Source organism: Salmo salar, chromosome 17 (assembly GCF_965601325.2).
Source record: "Salmo salar chromosome 17, fSalSal1, whole genome shotgun sequence".
In the NCBI taxonomy this organism is placed as follows: Eukaryota; Metazoa; Chordata; class Actinopteri; order Salmoniformes; family Salmonidae; genus Salmo; species Salmo salar.
The window spans coordinates 4293580-4312216 of NC_138307.1; the positions used below are offsets into that span (position 1 = coordinate 4293580).

Sequence of the window (18637 nt, forward strand, 5' to 3'; positions counted from 1 at the left end):
TGTTTCGGTAAAAAGCTGAGGCATGGGGATGGAGAAATGTAACCACTCTCAAATCGATAGTTTAAGTAGTTTTAACCATGTTTTGAAGCTATATAGTGATTATTTTTTTAGTACATTTACTTTGTTTACAAACATTTGAGTACATAAAACATTTTTTTAACCTTTTTTTATTTAACTAGGCAAGTCAGTTAAGAACAAATTCTTATTTACAATGACTGCCTACCCCAGCCGAACCCGGACAATGCTGGGACAATTGTGCACCGCCCTATGGGACTCCCAATCACGGCCGGTTGTGATACAGCCTGGATTCGAACCAGGGTCTGTAGTGAGACCTCTAGCACTGAGATGCAGTGCCTTAGACTGCAGTACCACTCGGGAGCAAACAAGCTTATATTTTGTGATCTGATGGGGTCCGACATTTGAACTAAGCTCATGAGGCATTTATAAATTATGTTCTTCAAGAATCAATGGGTACATACCAGTCATTTATAAGTCCAAAAATGGATGTAGCATCTAATGATTACCCCTTTAAAGACTTCTCTCCCAGCGTGAGTGACTGCAAGGAGGTTTAGAAGCATTAATGGAAGATGGGCAGACGCTTAGGTGCCAGATGAGATTTGATCGCTCACTATCTTTTAGTACGCCTTTTTGGCTTTTCTCCACTGCTCACCATGGTGGCAGTTTTCACTCATTGCTTGGAGGCACATACACACACAGGCATGCACGCGCAGACACAAATAGATACACATGTGAGCTAGGACACACACACACACACACTGTGTCCACAGGGAGAGGTGCCATGGGAGGGAATGATATCTCAGGATACCTCGCTCTCTCTCCCTCCCTCCCCTCTCCTTCTTTCTCTCCCTTCACCTTCCTCCATCAGGCAGTGTGAGGCCTGCTCACATGTGAAATTGAAGGCAGCCCTCCTCTTAATCCACATAAGAAAACAGTTGTCCCTCTGGCTTTGTGGCTGAGGTTACGTCTCGAATAGCACCCTATTCTCTTTGTAGTGCACTACTTTTGACCAGGGCCCATGTGCACTTTAAAGGGAATAGGGTGCCAGCAGAGAGGGCTCCACAGCAGACCAGTGGAAGTTGATCACCAATTTACTCAGGAGGAACCCACTAAACCCCACACAGAATGCAGGGTGAGTGGAGAGATGTCGCCCTCCATTTATTGGCACACCAAGTGACCTTATTGCGACGTGATGGGATGATGTGAGGTCATGATGATGGGGACAGGTCTGTCCATATTGAAGGAAGGCTCTGCTTTTTTGACTCCACAAAGCAAGTCCTGCAGCCTCTAATTTGATCTTATCTTGATTATTGTCCAGTCATATGATCAAGTGCTACAAAGAAAGACCTAATCTGTGTTCGAATACCCATACATAATGAGTATATAGTATATATACACTGCTCAACATAAATAATGGGAACACTTAAACAACACAATGTAACTCCAAGTCAATCACACTTCTGTGAAATCAAACTGTCCACTTAGGAAGCAACACTGATTGACAATACATTTCACATGCTGTTGTGCAAATGGAATAGACAACAGGTGTAAATTATAGGCAATAAGCAAGACACCCCCAATAAAGGAGTGGTTCAGCAGGTGGTGACCACAGACCACTTCTCAGTTCCTATGCTTCCTGGCTGATGTTTTGGTCACTTTTGAATGCTGGCGGTGCTTTCACTCTAGTGGTAGCATGAGACGGAGTCTACAACCCACACAAGTGGCTCAGGTAGTGCAGCTCATCCAGGATGGCACATCAATGCGAGCTGTGGCAAGAAGGTTTGCTGTGTCTGTCAGCGTAGTGTCCAGAGCATGGAGGCGCTACCAGGAGACAGGCCAGTACATCAGGAGACGTGGACAACCCAGCAGCAGGACCGCTACTTCCTCCTTTGTGCAAGGAGGAGCAGGAGGAGCACTGCCAGAGCCCTGCAAAATGACCTCCAGCAGGCCACAAATGTGCATGTGTCTGCTCAAACGGTCAGAAACAGACTCCATGAGGGTGGTATGAGGGCCCGACGTCCACAGGTGGGGGTTGTGCTTACAGCCCAACACCGTGCAGGACGTTTGGCATTTGCCAGAGAACACCAAGATTGGCAAATTCGCCACTGGCGCCCTGTGCTCTTCACAGATGAAAGCAGGTTCACACTGAGCATGTGACAGAGTCTGGAGACGCCGTGGAGAACGTTCTGCTGCCTGCAACATCCTCCAGCATGACCGGTTTGGTGGTGGGTCAGTCATGGTGTGGGGTGGCATTTCTTTGGGGGGCCGCACAGCCCTCCATGTGCTCGCCAGAGGTAGCCTGACTGCCATTAGGTACCGAGATGAGATCCTCAGACCCCTTGTGAGACCATATGCTGGTGCGGTTGGCCCTGGGTTCCTCCTAATGCAAGACAATGCTAGACCTCATGTTCCTGGTGTGTGTCAGCAGTTCCTGCAAGAGGAAGGCATTGATGCTATGGACTGGCCCGCCCGTTCCCCAGACCTGAATCCAATTGAGCACATCTGGGACATCATGTCTCGCTCCATCCACTAACGCCACGTTGCACCACAGACTGTCCAGGAGTTGGCGGATGCTTTAGTCCAAGTCTGGGAGGAGATCCCTCAGGAGACCATCCGCCACCTCATCAGGAGCATGCCCAGGCGTTGTAGGGAGGCCACACACACTACTGAGCCTCATTTTGACTTGTTTTAAGGACATTACATCTAAGTTGGATCAGCCTGTAGTGTGGTTTTCCACTTTAATTTTGAGTGTGACTCCAAATCCAGACATCCATGGGTTGATAAATTGGATTTCCATTGATTATTTTTGTGTGATTTTGTTGTCAGTACATTCAACTATGTAAAGAAAAAAGTATTTAATAAGATTATTTCTTTCATTCAGATCTAGGATGTGTTGTTTAAGTGTTCCCTATATTTTTTTGAGCAGTGTACTATTAGTTCATTTTAGTATACTGTAAACGAACAGTAACTTGTCAGTTGAGCGTACTTGCTCTTCACCTGTCTAGCGGAAGTTGGTGCTGTTGCTATGCAACCTCTTGCTAGCTAGTTAGCATAACAAATTACTAGTTAGACATTTTACGAATTTGGGTGTGCTCTTAAATTCAATCTGGATTGCCAGAGTGCACTTGTAAATTCAGAGTGTTTCACACTCGGAGTGCACTCTGGACGCTCAGGCGGAGTATTAGGGTTGATTGGAGCGTTCTGGCCTTACAACGGCAGTCAAGCACCCATGCTCATGTTGACTAGTTTGCTAGTTACTTCCAGACACAAATGAGACCACTCTGACCATTTTACTCACCCTAGCAGAGCTGGTTAGACAGTTTTCATGTTATCCAGAGCATTGTGACTGTAACTGTGATGCTGGCAGAAATGTAATTGCGCTTTTTTTTTGACGAGATTTACTGACACAGCCATATTCAACCGGTGTTGAGCGCTTGTAAATTCATTATTCTGCGCTCTGGTACACTCAGACGAGAGTGCTGTGAAATCGGAGTAGATAGCCAGAGCGAATTTACGAACGCACCCAAATGTCCATTGAGAACTACAACGACTATACCATTTAGCTACGCTAAGAATGACGGGAATAATCAGGTCAATAAACATTGGGTGGGTAGTTACTTAGCCTATAGTTAATATACTGGCAAGTTTGGTGTATAAGCAGCCAACTAACGTTAGGTATTTTGCGAACATACTGCTGTAATGATATGTGGTTCGTAAGGACAGCGTTGCTAACAAATTGTCAGCCAACACAACGTGTAAAGTAACTTATGTGAAAAGTCATTACTTTATTACATTGCTCAACATTTTCTTAACATTTGTCATAATTAGTTAAAGCAATGCATTTGTATCCGCTCTCGTACTTCGGCTGCATATTTACCACCATTTACTTCAAATCTGAAAACGATGTGAAGACACGCCCATTTCCTGAAGAATTGCATTATGGGCCCTAAAGTACGGTAATAGTTTCCTCTGCATGTATATTTCATATTTATCAAATCTAGTTTTATTTCTCACATACACATGGTTAGCAGATGTTAATGCGAGTGTAGCGAAATGCTTGTGCTTCTAATTCCGACCATGCAGTAATATCTAACAAGTAGTCTAACCTAATAATTTCACAACAACTACCTTATATACACACACAAGTGTAAAGGAATGAATAAGAATATGTACATAAAAATATATGAATGAGTGGTGGCCGAATGGCATAGGCAAGATGCAGTAGATGGTATAGAGTACAGTATATACATATGAGATGAGTAATGTAGGGTATGTAAACATTATATAAAGTGCCGTTGTTTAAAGTGGCTAGTGATACATTTATTACATACATTTTTCCATTATTAAAGTGTCTGTTGTTGAGTCAGTATGTTGGCAGCAGCCACTCAATGTTAGTGATGGCTGTTTAACAGTCTGATGGCCTTGAGATAGAAGCTGTTTTCAGTCTCTCTGTCCCCGCTTTGATGCACCTGTACTGACCTCGCCTTCTGGATGATAGCGGGGTGAACAGGCAGTGTCCTTGATGATCTTTTTGGCCTTCCTGTGCCATTGGGTGGTGTAGGTGTCCTGGAGGGCAGGTAGTTTTCCCCCGGTGCTGCGTTGTGCAGACCTCACTACCCTCTGGAGAGCCTTACGGTTGTGGGCGGAGCAGTTGCCGTACCAGGCGGTGATACAGCCCGACAGGATGCTCTCGATTGTGCATCTGTAAAAGTTTGAGTGTTTTTGGTGACAAGCCAAATTTCTTCAGCCTCCTGAGGTTGAAGAGGCGCTGCTGCGCCTTCTTCACCACGCTGTCTGTGTGGATGGACCATTTGTTTGTCCGTGATGTCTACGCCGAGGAACTTAACTTTCCACCTTCTCCACTACTGTCTCATTGATGTGGATAGGGGGCTTCGAATTTTGTACGACATCCGGGAACTTTTGCATACTAACTATATCCATACTATGACCAAAGTGTGGTTAGTATGAGTATTCTAACACCTCTCTAGTTAAGCTGCAGTTGGCCCAGAACAAAGCAGCACGTCTTGTTCTTCATTATAATCAGAGGGCTAATATTAATACTATGCATGCCAGTCTCTCTTGGCTAAGAGTTGAGGAAAGCACTTCTTGTTTTTATAAGAAACAATGTGTTGGAAATTCAAAATTCAATGCATAGTCTACACACAGCACTGACACATACACTTACCCCACCAGATATGCCACCAGGGGTCTTTTCACTGTCCCCAGATCCAGAACAAATTCAAGGAAACATACAGTATTATACAGAGCCATTATTCCATGGAACTTCCATCCATCTCCATATAGCGCAAGTGAACAGCAAACCTGGTTTTAAAAAACAAATAAAGCAACACCTCACAACGCCCCTCACCATGTCACCTACTTGTTGTGTGTATGTACTGACATATGTGGAACTGATAGATGCGCGCACACACACACTACATGTTAATGTTTTTAAATGTATGTAAATTGTAAAGTATTTTGAAAAGTCTCTTTTTCGTTTTGTTGGACCCCAGTAAGACCCCAATGGGGATCCTAATCAATCTAATCAAGGATGGGAAAGATAGTATAGCAAAGACTATCAGGATAACTGATAAAATCCCTCTGTCCCCCACTCTATCTCTCTCTTGTTTTTTAATCTCTTTTCCTCTCTCCTTCATTCTCTTTCTTTCCCTCTCTCTCTGTCCCTCTATCGTATATATTTCTCTTTCACTCCCTGTTTCTCTCTCCCCTCCCCTCCGACCCGCCCCTCTCTCGCTCTCCAGGTACTGAGGGGCTGGGTTTCACCGTGGTGACCCGGGACTCAACGGTCCATGGCCCGGGGCCCATCCTAATCAAGAACATCCTACCCCGGGGCGCCGCCATCAAAGATGGCCGCCTGCAGCCTGGCGACCGCATCCTGGAGGTGAAACAGTCATTTAACCTTTGAATTCCTTGAAAGTGCATCCTTCCTTCCTGCCATCCTTGAAGTAATGACTGATTCGGCATGATTCGATAGGTGAACTTGTCTTCCACCACATGGCATTCAATGGTCCATTCATTTCTAATCATCAGTGATTGCTTCATGGAATGGAGGAAGGAAGCACTTTTTCAAGTATTAAAACAGTGCCGTCTGTGGCTGATTAAACTAGTTGTATTTTGTTTCTGGAAGGTGGTCATTAAACTTTTTTAAATATCTAGGTGGAAGTATGTATTCTATGTATTTATGCACTGTGAAGCACATTGTGTATATACTGTACATATTTGAACTGTTTCCTGTGATGTGTGTGTAGGTGAACGATGTAGACATGACTGATCGAACTCAGGAGGAGCTGGTGGCCATGCTGCGCAGCACCAAGCAGGGGGAGTGTGTCTCTGTGGTGGTGGTCAGACAAGAGGATCTCTTCCTACCCAGAGAGCTGGTGAGAGCACCCACCTTTATCTCTCTCTAGCCACCTCCAATTGCTCTTGACTCTGCATGATCTGTGATGCAGATAGGTTACCAGGAATTTCCACCTTTCCCCTCTTTGTCTTAAAAATGTTGTTACCCCTCAAAACGTCTTTCTCTTTCTATTACTATTGAAGGGCGTTCAACCTCTTTGAACTGCCCTTTTGCCCCCTGCACGCATGCCCTCGCCTACAAACAAGCGCAGACACACACACACACACCCATTGAGGCCCAGCACACGTACCCAGCGCCCCATTCCTCTTCCTGCCCTTATCTGGGTTTGTTGACTCAGAGGCTGACAGGAAGTCACACACGCATCCCTGCGGCCTCACAGGAAGTGGCGCGTGTCGACACACACGGGTGTTAAGTGACCGTTTGGATGTGGCCAGAGACCTCTCTGACTCCTTGCTGAGTGGTGTGTTTTTACCCCCTTTATCTAAATAAGCTGCCCGTCAGCTTCCCAGGTGGTACCCCATAGCAGCGTGTGTGTGTTGGTCCTCTCCGGAAACAGCGCTCTGTCCTTGTGTGCCACTCACTACTCCTGTGATTATTCACATTATTCAATTTCCTCAACTTCAAAGCATTCAGGAGGGACAACTCTGACGCTTTGTAGTGAACGATGCATATTCACATGGAAACACGTGCACACACACACATAAACACACATGAGCACACACACACACACACACACACACACACACACACACACACGAGCACACACACACACACAGTGCTCACATTAGCCCTCATTAAAATACCCTACATTTCCACAACATCCGCTTCTTGATTTCCTCTTTTGTCTTGTTCTTTTGAACTGTCTTTATCTGGGCTGTTGAAGTTAGAGGCCCTTAAATATCAACTCCTTATCTTCTCTGCAGGCCTCTTCCTCAAAGATAGTTTGATGTCCCTCAAGCTCATGTACATGTTCACACTCACTCAAGTTCAGCAATGCTCACACACAGAACTTATGCAGACAGGCACGCGCACACACATGCACACACAATCAACCACAACTCATTCCAATACCTTAAACTTCCACATTTAGATGAAATGGTGGTCTGTTGTACAGTTGATGCATACATGTATAACACTTGTCTTCTCTCCTTATTATGCCTCAGTCACAACCCTAATACTGCAGCTGCACTCACAAAGCCCCCAACACAAAGACCCATCTCTTTAGCCTCAGAACATGACACCGGGCCTGAATACATGTTTATGAAAATTTAAAAATCCTCCCCGACCCATTCTAATGTAATTGGGTTAGCATCTCCCAGGGGCCAAGTATAGCTGTGTGTGTGTGTGCATATGTTTCTATGGGCTATAGTAGTGAAGGCCAAAACAAATAAAAGAATACATACCTAAAGGGGACCTAAAATTTCTAAATCAAATATCTAAATGATCCATGGTATGTCCCCCACCCCAACAGAACCTCTGCTGTTGGGAAGTCGAAACTGTCCATGAGCAGCTTGCGATGCCCATCAGCCTTCGTACTTTATCCACAAGAAGGCGCAATCTTGAGGCCGTATTTACTCTGTTTTGGAGAAAGAATCCCCTCTCAACGGGCACACTGGAAACAAGGACAATCAACACAATCTTTGCCAATTTTGCCCAGTCAGGGTACACCTTAGCTGAAGTCCCTTATGAGGACCTTGCGTCTTATGCGTGAGTAAAAATAGAAACACACATACCTGCCACTAATTTCCAAGCAGCTTGAGGATTTGTTAGCCTATGAAGTCTATAGTTGTAGCACATCCATTGGTATTTCCATCAATGAATAAAAAGCATTATTTTGCATAATTTTAGTTTTTTTCTCACAGACAATTTGGCCGGCAACAAATATATTTTTGTACTTTTACCCCCTTTTCTCCCCAATTTCGTGATATCCAATTGGCAGTTAGTCTTGTCCCATCGCTGCAACTGCCCTACGGACTCGGTAGAGGCGAAGGTTGAGAGCCATGTGTCCTCTGAAACACGACCCTGTCAAGCCGCCCTGCTTCTTGACACACTGCTCGCTTAACCCGGAAGCCAGACGCAGCAATGTGTCGGAGGAAACACCGTCCAACTGGGAACCAAAGTCCGCTTGCAGGTGCCTGGAGTTGGTGCCACAAGGAGTTGCTAGAGCGTGATGGGACAAGGAAATCCCCGCCGGCCAAACTCTCCCCTTAACTCGGACGACGCTGGGCCAATTGTGCGACGCCTCATGGGTCTCCCGGTCACGGCCGGCTGTCACACAGCCTGGGATCGAACCCAGGGCTGTATTGACACCAAGTTTTGTTCACTCGGGAGAACAATATATATATATTTTTTTTTTATAGACCGAAAGCCGCCATTTACTGGCTAACAGAAAACCTGGTGCGTGTGTGTGTGGACCACAGGAGAATGGCTTCTTCTATGAGCCCAAGATTAAAATATGAAAAGACCAAATGATGAGATTGCCCACGCATTTGTGTGAAGACTTTAAAATGCCAGTTAGACTCAACTACATTACAACTCACACTATTGTCATCAAATGTCCTATCCACCCTTACTTGTATGAAAGGACTGCGATCTCCGGTTTTGTGTGTGTGTGTGGTGTCCGAGCACACACACACATTGTGTTTTGATGGCAACATATATTTTCCCATGAGCTTTTAGCAGTTTGTGGAAAACTAATATATTTCACCTCTGGGCTTGTCAGCAACAAGAGGGCATAGCTTACATGCACGTTATGTTATTCTATCCTTGTGGGGACATAAAATGAATTTTCATTCAAAATCCTTTTTTCCCTTAACCTAACCCTTACCATAACCCTAACCTAAACCTGTAGCCTAAACCCTAAAACTCAACCTAACTCTTAAACCTAACCACTAACCCCTTACCCTAACCGTAATTGTAATCTTAATTCTAACCCCTAATTTTAAAATAGCCTTTGTCCTCATGGTGACGTGTGAAATTTCCCCACGAGGGGGGAATTTTCCTTGTTTTACTATCCTTGTGGGGACTTTTTGGGGATTTTAGGTCCTCTCAAGGATAGAAGAACCAACCCACACATACCCTCAGAAAAGCGTCCCTCTGTTCCTTGTGGAGGAGAACACACTTTGTTAACTGCCCTGTCTTCCTCTGTGAGGTGTTGAACATAGTTGTTGACATGCAGCTCTTCAGCAGAATAACATGGTGTAGTGAGCGATGGATTGATAGCTGGATATCCTGTCATTCACACAGAGACAGAATGACTCCCACTGTGCTGTTGGAAGGGGTTAATGGCCATATCCTCGGACCTTAAAACGGTGATGCAGTTCCTACTGATGTTTCCATGTGACATTTTCCAGGCTTATGTTTAGGATGATGTCATTATTTAACCTACATACGGTACACTGAGTGTACAAAACATTAAGAACACCTGTTCTTTCCATGACCTAGACTGACCATGTGAATCCAGTTGAAAGCTATGATCCCTTATTGACGTCACTTGTTAAATCCACTTCACTCAGTATAGATGAAGGGGATGAGACAGGTTAAAGAAGGATTTTTATGTATGGTTGTAGGTGCCAAAAACTGCAACGCTGGTGGGTTTTTCACGCTCAACAGTTTCCCGTCGGTATCAAGAATGGTCCACCACTCAAAGGACATCCAGCCAACTTGACACAGCTGTGAAAAGAACTGGAGTTAACATGACGAATCCCTGGCAAATTCAGGCCCTTCTGAGGGCAAAAAGGGGGAGGGGTTCTTAATGTTTTGTACACTCAGGGTATACTGCCATCGAAATTACTGATACTTACTCATTAATATTGTTAGGGAATAGTCAGTCAAATCTCAAACTGTGTTCAATTTATACATGTGCAGAACGTGACTCCGGTTACTTAGACAATAAGAAGTAGCGAGCGGGTCCCGAAAGTGAAGCCTGGGACTATATTTAGGTGTGATCCTCGCTTTTCAAGAGAAACTTGATGATAAAACCTGATCTGGACTTGATTGTCAGTGTTTAGTTTGTCCCTCGGATTGGATTGGATGTGATGTGGATTTATGGTTGGGGAGATGGTTGGATGTGCCCTGGGCAGGATCAAGGGGTCACGTCACACAAGGCTAACCTGGAAGTGTGGTCATGAGACAGAAAGCGTAGTGGCCTTGCAGCTAGCCAGACCTGTATGTTTGGTCGTGTTTCAGAGAATTAAAACCGTGATCTATCATGGATAAATTGAGACTGACTGACTGATTTTACAAATAATATTGAGTAGTTATTTGTGATGCAAGGTGATTTTGTAGATCAATCAGTCCCGACTCGCCTTTAAAAGTGGTCCAATGCTCCAATTGTCTTTCTGTCCATCCATCCGTCTTCAGACAAGTTCAGCGTGGCGGTCACTTAATACATCTGCATACCCATCATGCATAGACCTGTCAGCGCCCCCTCTCTTCTCCACTCCACTCTGCACTTCTTTTCTCATTGTTGGATTGGCACCAGGATGGTTGTGTCCTGGATCCGTTGTAGCTAACCACTCAAGCTGACAAACACACACATGCGTGTACACACACACCATTATCCCAAACATCAGCAATTTGGCTTTCTCTCCTCCCACTACTGAGGCACAGGTACAGAGAACAGAAGAACCCAACATTACTTCCCATAATTGGCAGACTTCGTCCGTCTCCGATCAAGCGGTGGCGAGAGATATCTCATCTTAATTGAATGTCGCTCTCGTCTCTAATCTGCATCTTTGAAAGCGTCTATTCAGAAGCCCGGCTGACAAAGGAGTGTGTATTAATCGGTCTCCTTACACCCCCACCTCTTCTTCTTCCCCATGGGTAGAAAAGTTCCTTTTGTCTTCCTCGTTCCTCTGATCAGGGGTGGTCTCCCCTCCTCTTAAAGCCTGTTAACAAGCACTCGAGGAGAGACAATGAGGCGTGTTGTGCGCCAGTGGAGCCACAGGGCTCAGGAATGGAAGGGTTTGGCTCTGCCCCTAAGGAAGGTATTATGGGATATTAGTGGGGGGGGGGGGATTATTTATGTGTGTGTGTGGACCACCAGGGGTGTGTGTCTCACACCGGGAGATTTAGTTGGCTGTATAAATGTGGTTTAGTCCCTTAAGAACGGTGGACATATCTGATGTGTGTGTGTTTTGAACTCCACCACACAGTGACCCAATAAGACAGCTCTTTGCATCAACAGATCAAACCAAAGACATTCATCAAAAAATGTAACGCTTCTTTAGTTGCAAAGTGCTGCTGGAATTTCTATCCCCTCACGCTGACAATGGAATATCCTGCAGCTGTTACGTCTCTTTAGATTCCACCTCTCCTCTTCCCTTCCTCTCCCTTATGGATGTGTGTCAGGGATAGAGATGCCCAAAGAGACCTGTCCATCTGTCACGTCAACTGTCAAAGTGTCTCGTCTGAGCTGGATTGCTGGATCCTTGCGTCTCACTGACTCCGTTGAATACAGACTCAACGGCGCTGCATTCAGAATGAAAGCTTCCCATCTTTACTACTCAGTGTACAATGGAGTTTCCACAATAGCTTGAGGTGATGGCGCTCCATGAGAGGGAGGCCCAGACTAGACTTCCCATTTGCCTAGGGGCTCTACTCAGGAAAAGAGAGGGTTGAGGGGGTAGGCTGAGGACCCAGGGGGGAGAACAGTGGGGCTGTTCTGTTGGCTAAACAAGGGCATCCTCAGGACTCAGGTGCATGTCACCCAACACCAGTGGGATTATAATGAGAAGCCAGTAAAGCTACACTGAGCTGCTCTTTCCTGCCTCTGTCGCTAGAGCTCTGGCCATATTGTATGGCAACCTGGGAGGTTCAAAATAAATCTGCTTCCAATAACATAAGGAATGAAGGAAAGCAGCTCAATGAGCTTTTTGATTGTAAATTGGGCAGCTGTGAAAAAAATCAATCAGACACGTCACATACACACTCTGTGTCCCTTAGTTTAAAACACACACAGTTATTGTTAACAAATGTAAACATATACAGTACACACAGTATTTTTCCTCACCTGCGTTGTTCGCTCTCCTCCTCACAGGAAAATAGGCCTGGTGACGTGAAAGAGCCTCAAAGCACCTCTTTACAGGCCTGTTTCCCTGGTGACAAAACCCCAGCACCACTTTCTTTCTCACCGCTCTGTCATAATGACAGACATTTTTCTTTTGTCTCCATTTCTTTGTCTTCCCTTTCTTTCATTTGGTAGCCAATTCTCGCTCCCCGTACCACCGGGTCATTTTGTTCACGTTAAGAGTAGGAGGAAAGAGGGGAGAGAAAAGAGGGAGCGCGAGTGAATGGCAGAGTGGGTATCTCCAGGGATGGGTTATTACTTTTAAATGATCCCCCTGTCGCCCTCCCTCCATCGCTCTCAAGAAGGATGTATAAAAAGGTTATTATGTTTCCTTTTGAAATGGCACGCGCTCTGTCTGTGCCTTTCATGTTCAAATGGAGTTGCCTCTGTCTCCCTCGTTCTCTCTTTCTCACCACCTGCTCCTTCTTGCTTCCCATCATCTTCTCCCTCTTTTTTAATTCTTCCTCCCCTCCCCTGTTTTTCACCACCTTGGATCCATAATGCAAATATCCCTCTTCATTTGTTTTTGTTTCTCTTTCTCCCTCAACCTCTCCCAAACCCCTTATCACCTTCTTTATTTCGTCCTCTTTTCCCGCTCTCTCTCTCTCCGTCATCCTCATTCGATGAGTTCTCACATTGATGAGGTGTTTCTCTTTCTGTGTCTGTCTATTTCACTCTCAGCATTGTATTTTTGAGTTTTTATTGACTGCACTATGCTTGTTTCAATATCAAAAGAATCTCTCTCTCTGTCCTCCTCTTCATCCTTCTCTATCCCTCTTTCAGAAAGGGGAGGAGGCAAGTCCCCTGGTGTTGGAGGATGGGCGGGAGCAGCTGATGTTCGAGGTGCCCCTGAACGACACGGGCTCGGCCGGCCTGGGCATCAGCCTCAAGGGCAACAAGTCCCGGGAGAAGGGCGAGGACCTGGGCATCTTCATCAAGTCCATCATTCATGGAGGGGCCGCCTACAAGGTACAGGAGCAGGAATGAACTATTTGATGTTGCTTCCATCTTTTTTCTATCTCACTGTTTCCGTTCTCTCAGTCTGTCTCCCTTTCTCTGTTGTCTGTCTTTTCCTCTTTCCAACTCTCGCTCAGCTTGCTCTCTATCTTGTTCTGTCTCTCTCTCTATCTCCACCCTGGTTCCCTTTCTACTGTCTCTTTCCTTCTTTCTTCCGCTCTCTCTGTGCCATCTGTTTCTCTTTACTCTGTAAACCACAACACTCAGCAGTCCTGCCCAGTCTGAAGCCCACATCTGTTTCAGTTCCCCTGACCTCTGACCCCTGGTGACCCTATTGACCTCGTCCCTCTGGCAGTGTGCTCAGACTTTTGTGGATCGGAGTAGGGGCCCTTTCTAGCATCTCCCACTGAAGGGCACACTCCATCACTGTAGTGACACTTGGAGTGGATAGATACTCTCTGAACTCCCCTGGTTCCCATCCTTTTCCACAGGTGTCCCTGTGTAAATAAGGTCTGCACTGGAACAGGGTGATGAGGTACTTAAGCGATACTAGTACATCCAAGCTTCGATGGAAGCCTCAAACTGGACTTATGAACTCTTTTCTGAGGTATTTGGTATTTATGAGGATCCCTATTTCACAGTCCCCTTTGTGCAGTAAGGTATTATTTTAGATGTTTTTTTAAATCTGGTTTAATTGCTAGCTTGAGTTACCTGGTGTGGCAGAGAGTTCCACATAGTCATGGCTCTATTTAATACTGTGTTTTTCCCAGCCTCTGTTCTGGACCTGGGGAATGTGAAGAGACCTCTGGTTGCATGTCTTGTGTTGTACCGATGAGTTTCCGAACTGTGTGCCAACTGGTTGAACAGACAGTTCGCTACCTTCAACACATCAATACCTCGCACCAAGACCAATAGTGATGCTGTCAATCTCTCCTTAACTTTGCATGTTACTGACACTTGCCCTCCGTGTACATCAAGGCGTGATATGTGCTGCTTTGTTCTGGACCAAATGCGATTTACCTACAGTCCCACTCAAAAGTTTGGACACACCTACTCAGTCAAAGGATTTTCTTTATTTATACATTGTATAATAATAGTGAAGACATAAAAACTATGAAATAACATGCATGGAATCATGTACTAACCAGAAAAGGGTTAAACAAATAAATACAAATATTTTTATTTTAGTTTCTTTAAAGTAGCCACCCTTTGCATTGATGACAGCTTTGCACACTCTTGACATTCTCTCAACCAGCTTCATGAGGAATGGTTATCAAAAAGTCTTGAAGGAATTCCCACATATGCTGTGCACTTGTTGGCTGCTTTTCCCATCTCAATTGGGTGAACTCTAATGAACGTATCCTCTGCAGCAGAGATAACTCTGGGTCCTCCTTTCGTGGCGGTCTTCATGAGAGCCAGTTTCATCATAGCGCTTGATGGTTTTTGCGACTGCACTTGAAAAAACGTTGAAGTTCTTGAAATGTTCTGTATTGACTGACCTTCATGTCTTAAAGCAATGATGGACTGTTGTTTCTCTTTGCTTATTTGAGCTGTTCTTGCCATAATATGGACTTGGTCTTTTACCGAATAGGGCTATCTTCTGTATACCACCCCTACCTTGTCATAACTGATTGGCTCAAATGCAGAAGAAAATAAATTCCACAAAGGAACTTTTAACAAGGCACACCTGTTAATTGAAATGCATTCCAGGTGACTACCTCATGAAGCTGGTTGAGAGAATGCTAAGACTGTGCAAAGCTGTCATCACGGCAAATTTGGAGAATCTCATTTAACATATATTTTGATTTGTTTAACCCTTTTTGGTTACTTACATGATCCCATATGTGTTATTTCATAGTTTTGATGTCTTCGCTATTATTCTACAATGTAAAAAATAGTAAAAATAAAGAAACCCTTGAATGAGTAGGTGTGTCCAAACTTTTGACTGGTACTGTATGTTCCTCCACACATCTGGACAGTAATCCTGGTGCGACTGAACTAGGGCCTGTAGGACCTGTCTGGTTGATTGACATGTCAAAAAGGCAGTGCATTGCCCTATCATGGACAGACCTCTTCCAATTTTATGTTTTGACCATGACAGCTTGGCCACCACTCCCTCTATCTTCCATCTCCTCTTCTGGTTGCCTTCTCAAAGTGTTTCACTCCAACCCTTTTTTCAAAAACAATAAACAGGGAAAAGGGAAGATTGAGAGACCGAGAGAGATAAAAAAGGCAAACTTGGCACGAGAGAAAGTTGAGATATTTTAGCATAAATTGAAAGTGTGTATGTGTGGGGGGCCGAGGTGTGTATGTGCGTGTGCCTCTCTCTCTTCTTGTGTGTTGCCTGTGAGTGTTGCCTGTTGTCGCAGGCTCCCTCCCTGCGCTGTGTGTGGGAATGCTAATTAAAAACTCTAAAGAGGCTAGCTAATGAGCGTGTGCAGGGAGGGAGGGTCTCTCTCTCTGGCTGTCATAGTCTCTCTACAGGCAGCCAGGGGAGGAGAAGCCACAGCCTCACACTGAAACTGGGACCTAACCCAATTCTGACAGTGTGGAGGTGGAGGTGGGGGTGGGGGTTACTATGCTTGTGGGGACCAGAAGTCATGTAGAAGTCAGTATCCTTGTGGGGACCAGAAGTGGGGACATTTTGCTGGTCCCCACAAGGAAAGAGGGTTAGGTTTATTTATTTATACATATATTTTTTTATTTAACCTTTATTTAACTTTAGGGTTACAATTACGGTTAGGTTTAGTGTTAAGGTTAGGTTTAGGGTTAGGTTTAGGGGTTAGGAGAAATAGGATTTTAAATGGGATTCAATTGTTTAACCCCACAAGTATTGTGAAACAAACGTGTGTTTTTGCTTGTCTTTTCAGGTGTGTTTGTGCATGTGTGCTTGCTCGCACACATGTGTGATTCTCTCTGTGTGTGTGTGTGTGTGTGTGTGTGTGTGTGTGTGTGTGTGTTTGTAAGTGTGTGTGTAAGTGTGTGTGTGTGCTTCTGCTTGCCCGTACGTGGTGTGTGTGTCTTGGGAAGTGTGTGTGTGTGGTAGGACCAGAAGGTTATTGGCGGTGTGAGAGGTCAGGGCCTGGCGGGGGCTGCTTAATGACTGAGGTCAGGGGTCAGTGGTGAATAATGGCGTGATGGAGCTGGTGGCACTAAGGATTCTTTAGTACCTCTGGCCATGTCTCTGTGTTTCAGTTTCTGTCTCTCCCTCACTCTCTCTCTCTCAGATCTACAGGTGTGTCTTGGTCTGTAGTAGCTGCTATATACAAATTATCTCCCTCTCTCTCCACCTCCTTGTCTCTCTCTCCTTCTTAATCTCTCCATGCCTCTTTATCTCCCTCTATCATTGTTCCTACCCCTCTCTTTCTCTCTCACTGCTCTCCCCCACCTCCACCATTTCCCACCGACTTTCCTCTCCAGGATGGCCGCCTGCGGGTCAACGACCAGCTGATTGCGGTGAACGGCGAGGCGCTGCTCGGCCGCTCCAACCACGTCGCCATGGAGACCCTACGCCACTCCATGTCCTGGGAGGGCAATGCCCGCGGCACCATCCAATTGGTGCTCCTCCGCCCCGCCCCCTCATCTGGCTCCGCCCACAACACCAACGCCCAGGTACGCTACGAACGGGACAACGATCACCGCGGTTCACTACTTCGCCGGCGAGCCTCTGACCCGAGGGGTCTCCGATACAGGCACAGATATATGCAGGGGTCAGCTCAAAGCTATACACTTAGTGATGCACGCAGGTACACAACGCAAGGGAACTTGCGTAGTCAAACACTCGGTAACATACACGAACACACGCAAGGCGCAGCTCACAGCGAGGTACAGAGCAGCACACACAGATACTCTGAAGGCCTGGCGCAGGTATACACACAGGAGAACACACACAGCTACACGGAGGACACCATGCAGAAACACACACTCGGCAATGTGCCACACAGCCACACGACAGGCAATGTAAAGAGCAACGCGCACAGGTTTAGGTCCTTAGACGACAATGTCGACAGATACACGCGGGAATGCACACGCAGTCACACACCCGACAACGTACGCAGCCACACACCCGACTGCATACGCAGCCGCACACACAACAACCCACGCAGCCGAACAACCGACAAAATACACCATTATACACGCAGCCACACACCCGACAACGTACACAGCCACACAAACCATTACACACACAGTCAAACGCAGGACAACACACGCAGTCACACACGTAGCCACTCACCCGACAACATACACATCAGCAACACACATGCCTATGCAGAGAGCATAAGGGCGCTGACAGGGGCAATGTACGGTGACTTACACAGACACGACAAAACACACAACCACTTAGACATAAACAGAAACGCACACGGATCCAACTACACACACAACCAGGACCTGATGCAACATCATCACCGCAGGCTCTCAGGAGGACTCTGAGAGAACACATACATGTTTGTGCGGATATTTACGTGTGGTGTGTGTGTGTGTGTGTGTGTGTGTGTGTGTGTGTGTGTGTGTGTGTGTGTGTGTGTGTGTGTGTGTGTGTGTGTGTGTGTGTGTGTGTGTGTGTGTGTGTGTGTGTGTGTGTGTGTGTGTGTGTGTGTGTGTGTGTGTGTGTGTGTGTGTGTGTGTGCGCAGCATTAACTCTTTCCCCTGCCCAAAACTGTTCCCTCTTCCCACAATGGCCACCATAATACAGGCAATGACTGTTAACCAACCGCTGTAACTAAAATTCAGGAGAAAATGTCTGTGCACTACTTATCAATAATTAATTGCGTGTTATTGATCATTATTAAAAAGTTACCACTAATTTTGACGACAATAGTTGGGCACAAAAATGGCCACTGGTTGTTTCCCTGTCTTCAAATCTTTGTCTGCAATGCTACTGACAATCTGGCAATATTGCCAACATCCCTGAAACACTTTTTAAACCTATTCTATTTCTTGTGTTTTACATATTTATTTACTTTCATTATTTTTGTATTGTTCACTTGTCTCCAGACCTGTCACTCAATGTTGTGTTTATAATCTCACAAAAGTCCTTTGTTGAATAAAGAGTCTTCCTAAAGTCTACCTCTTGCATGCTGTCTGTCTGTTTCACTGTGGTGTTGGTGTGGCGATTCCTTGCTTTCTACTGGCTAGTTCTCCTGTCCTCTCTCTTCCTGGTCTTTATATACCTCACCATCTCTCTTTGGAATGATTGTTTCTATCTTTCA

At 45.6% G+C, this 18637-nt stretch overlaps 1 protein-coding gene across 3 annotated transcripts in view; it reads left to right on the forward strand.

Moving 5' to 3' along the window:
- Positions 1 to 18637, forward strand: part of pard3ba (par-3 family cell polarity regulator beta a) — a 189249-nt gene that overhangs the window by 83005 nt on the left and 87607 nt on the right. For all 3 annotated transcript variants that reach the window (XM_014151297.3, XM_014151298.3, XM_014151299.3), the window contains 4 exons: positions 5781 to 5920; positions 6288 to 6416; positions 13251 to 13436; positions 16845 to 17036. In XM_014151297.3, coding sequence (XP_014006772.3) covers positions 5781 to 5920; positions 6288 to 6416; positions 13251 to 13436; positions 16845 to 17036 — 647 coding nt within the window. The remainder of the gene's footprint in view (positions 1 to 5780; positions 5921 to 6287; positions 6417 to 13250; positions 13437 to 16844; positions 17037 to 18637) is intronic.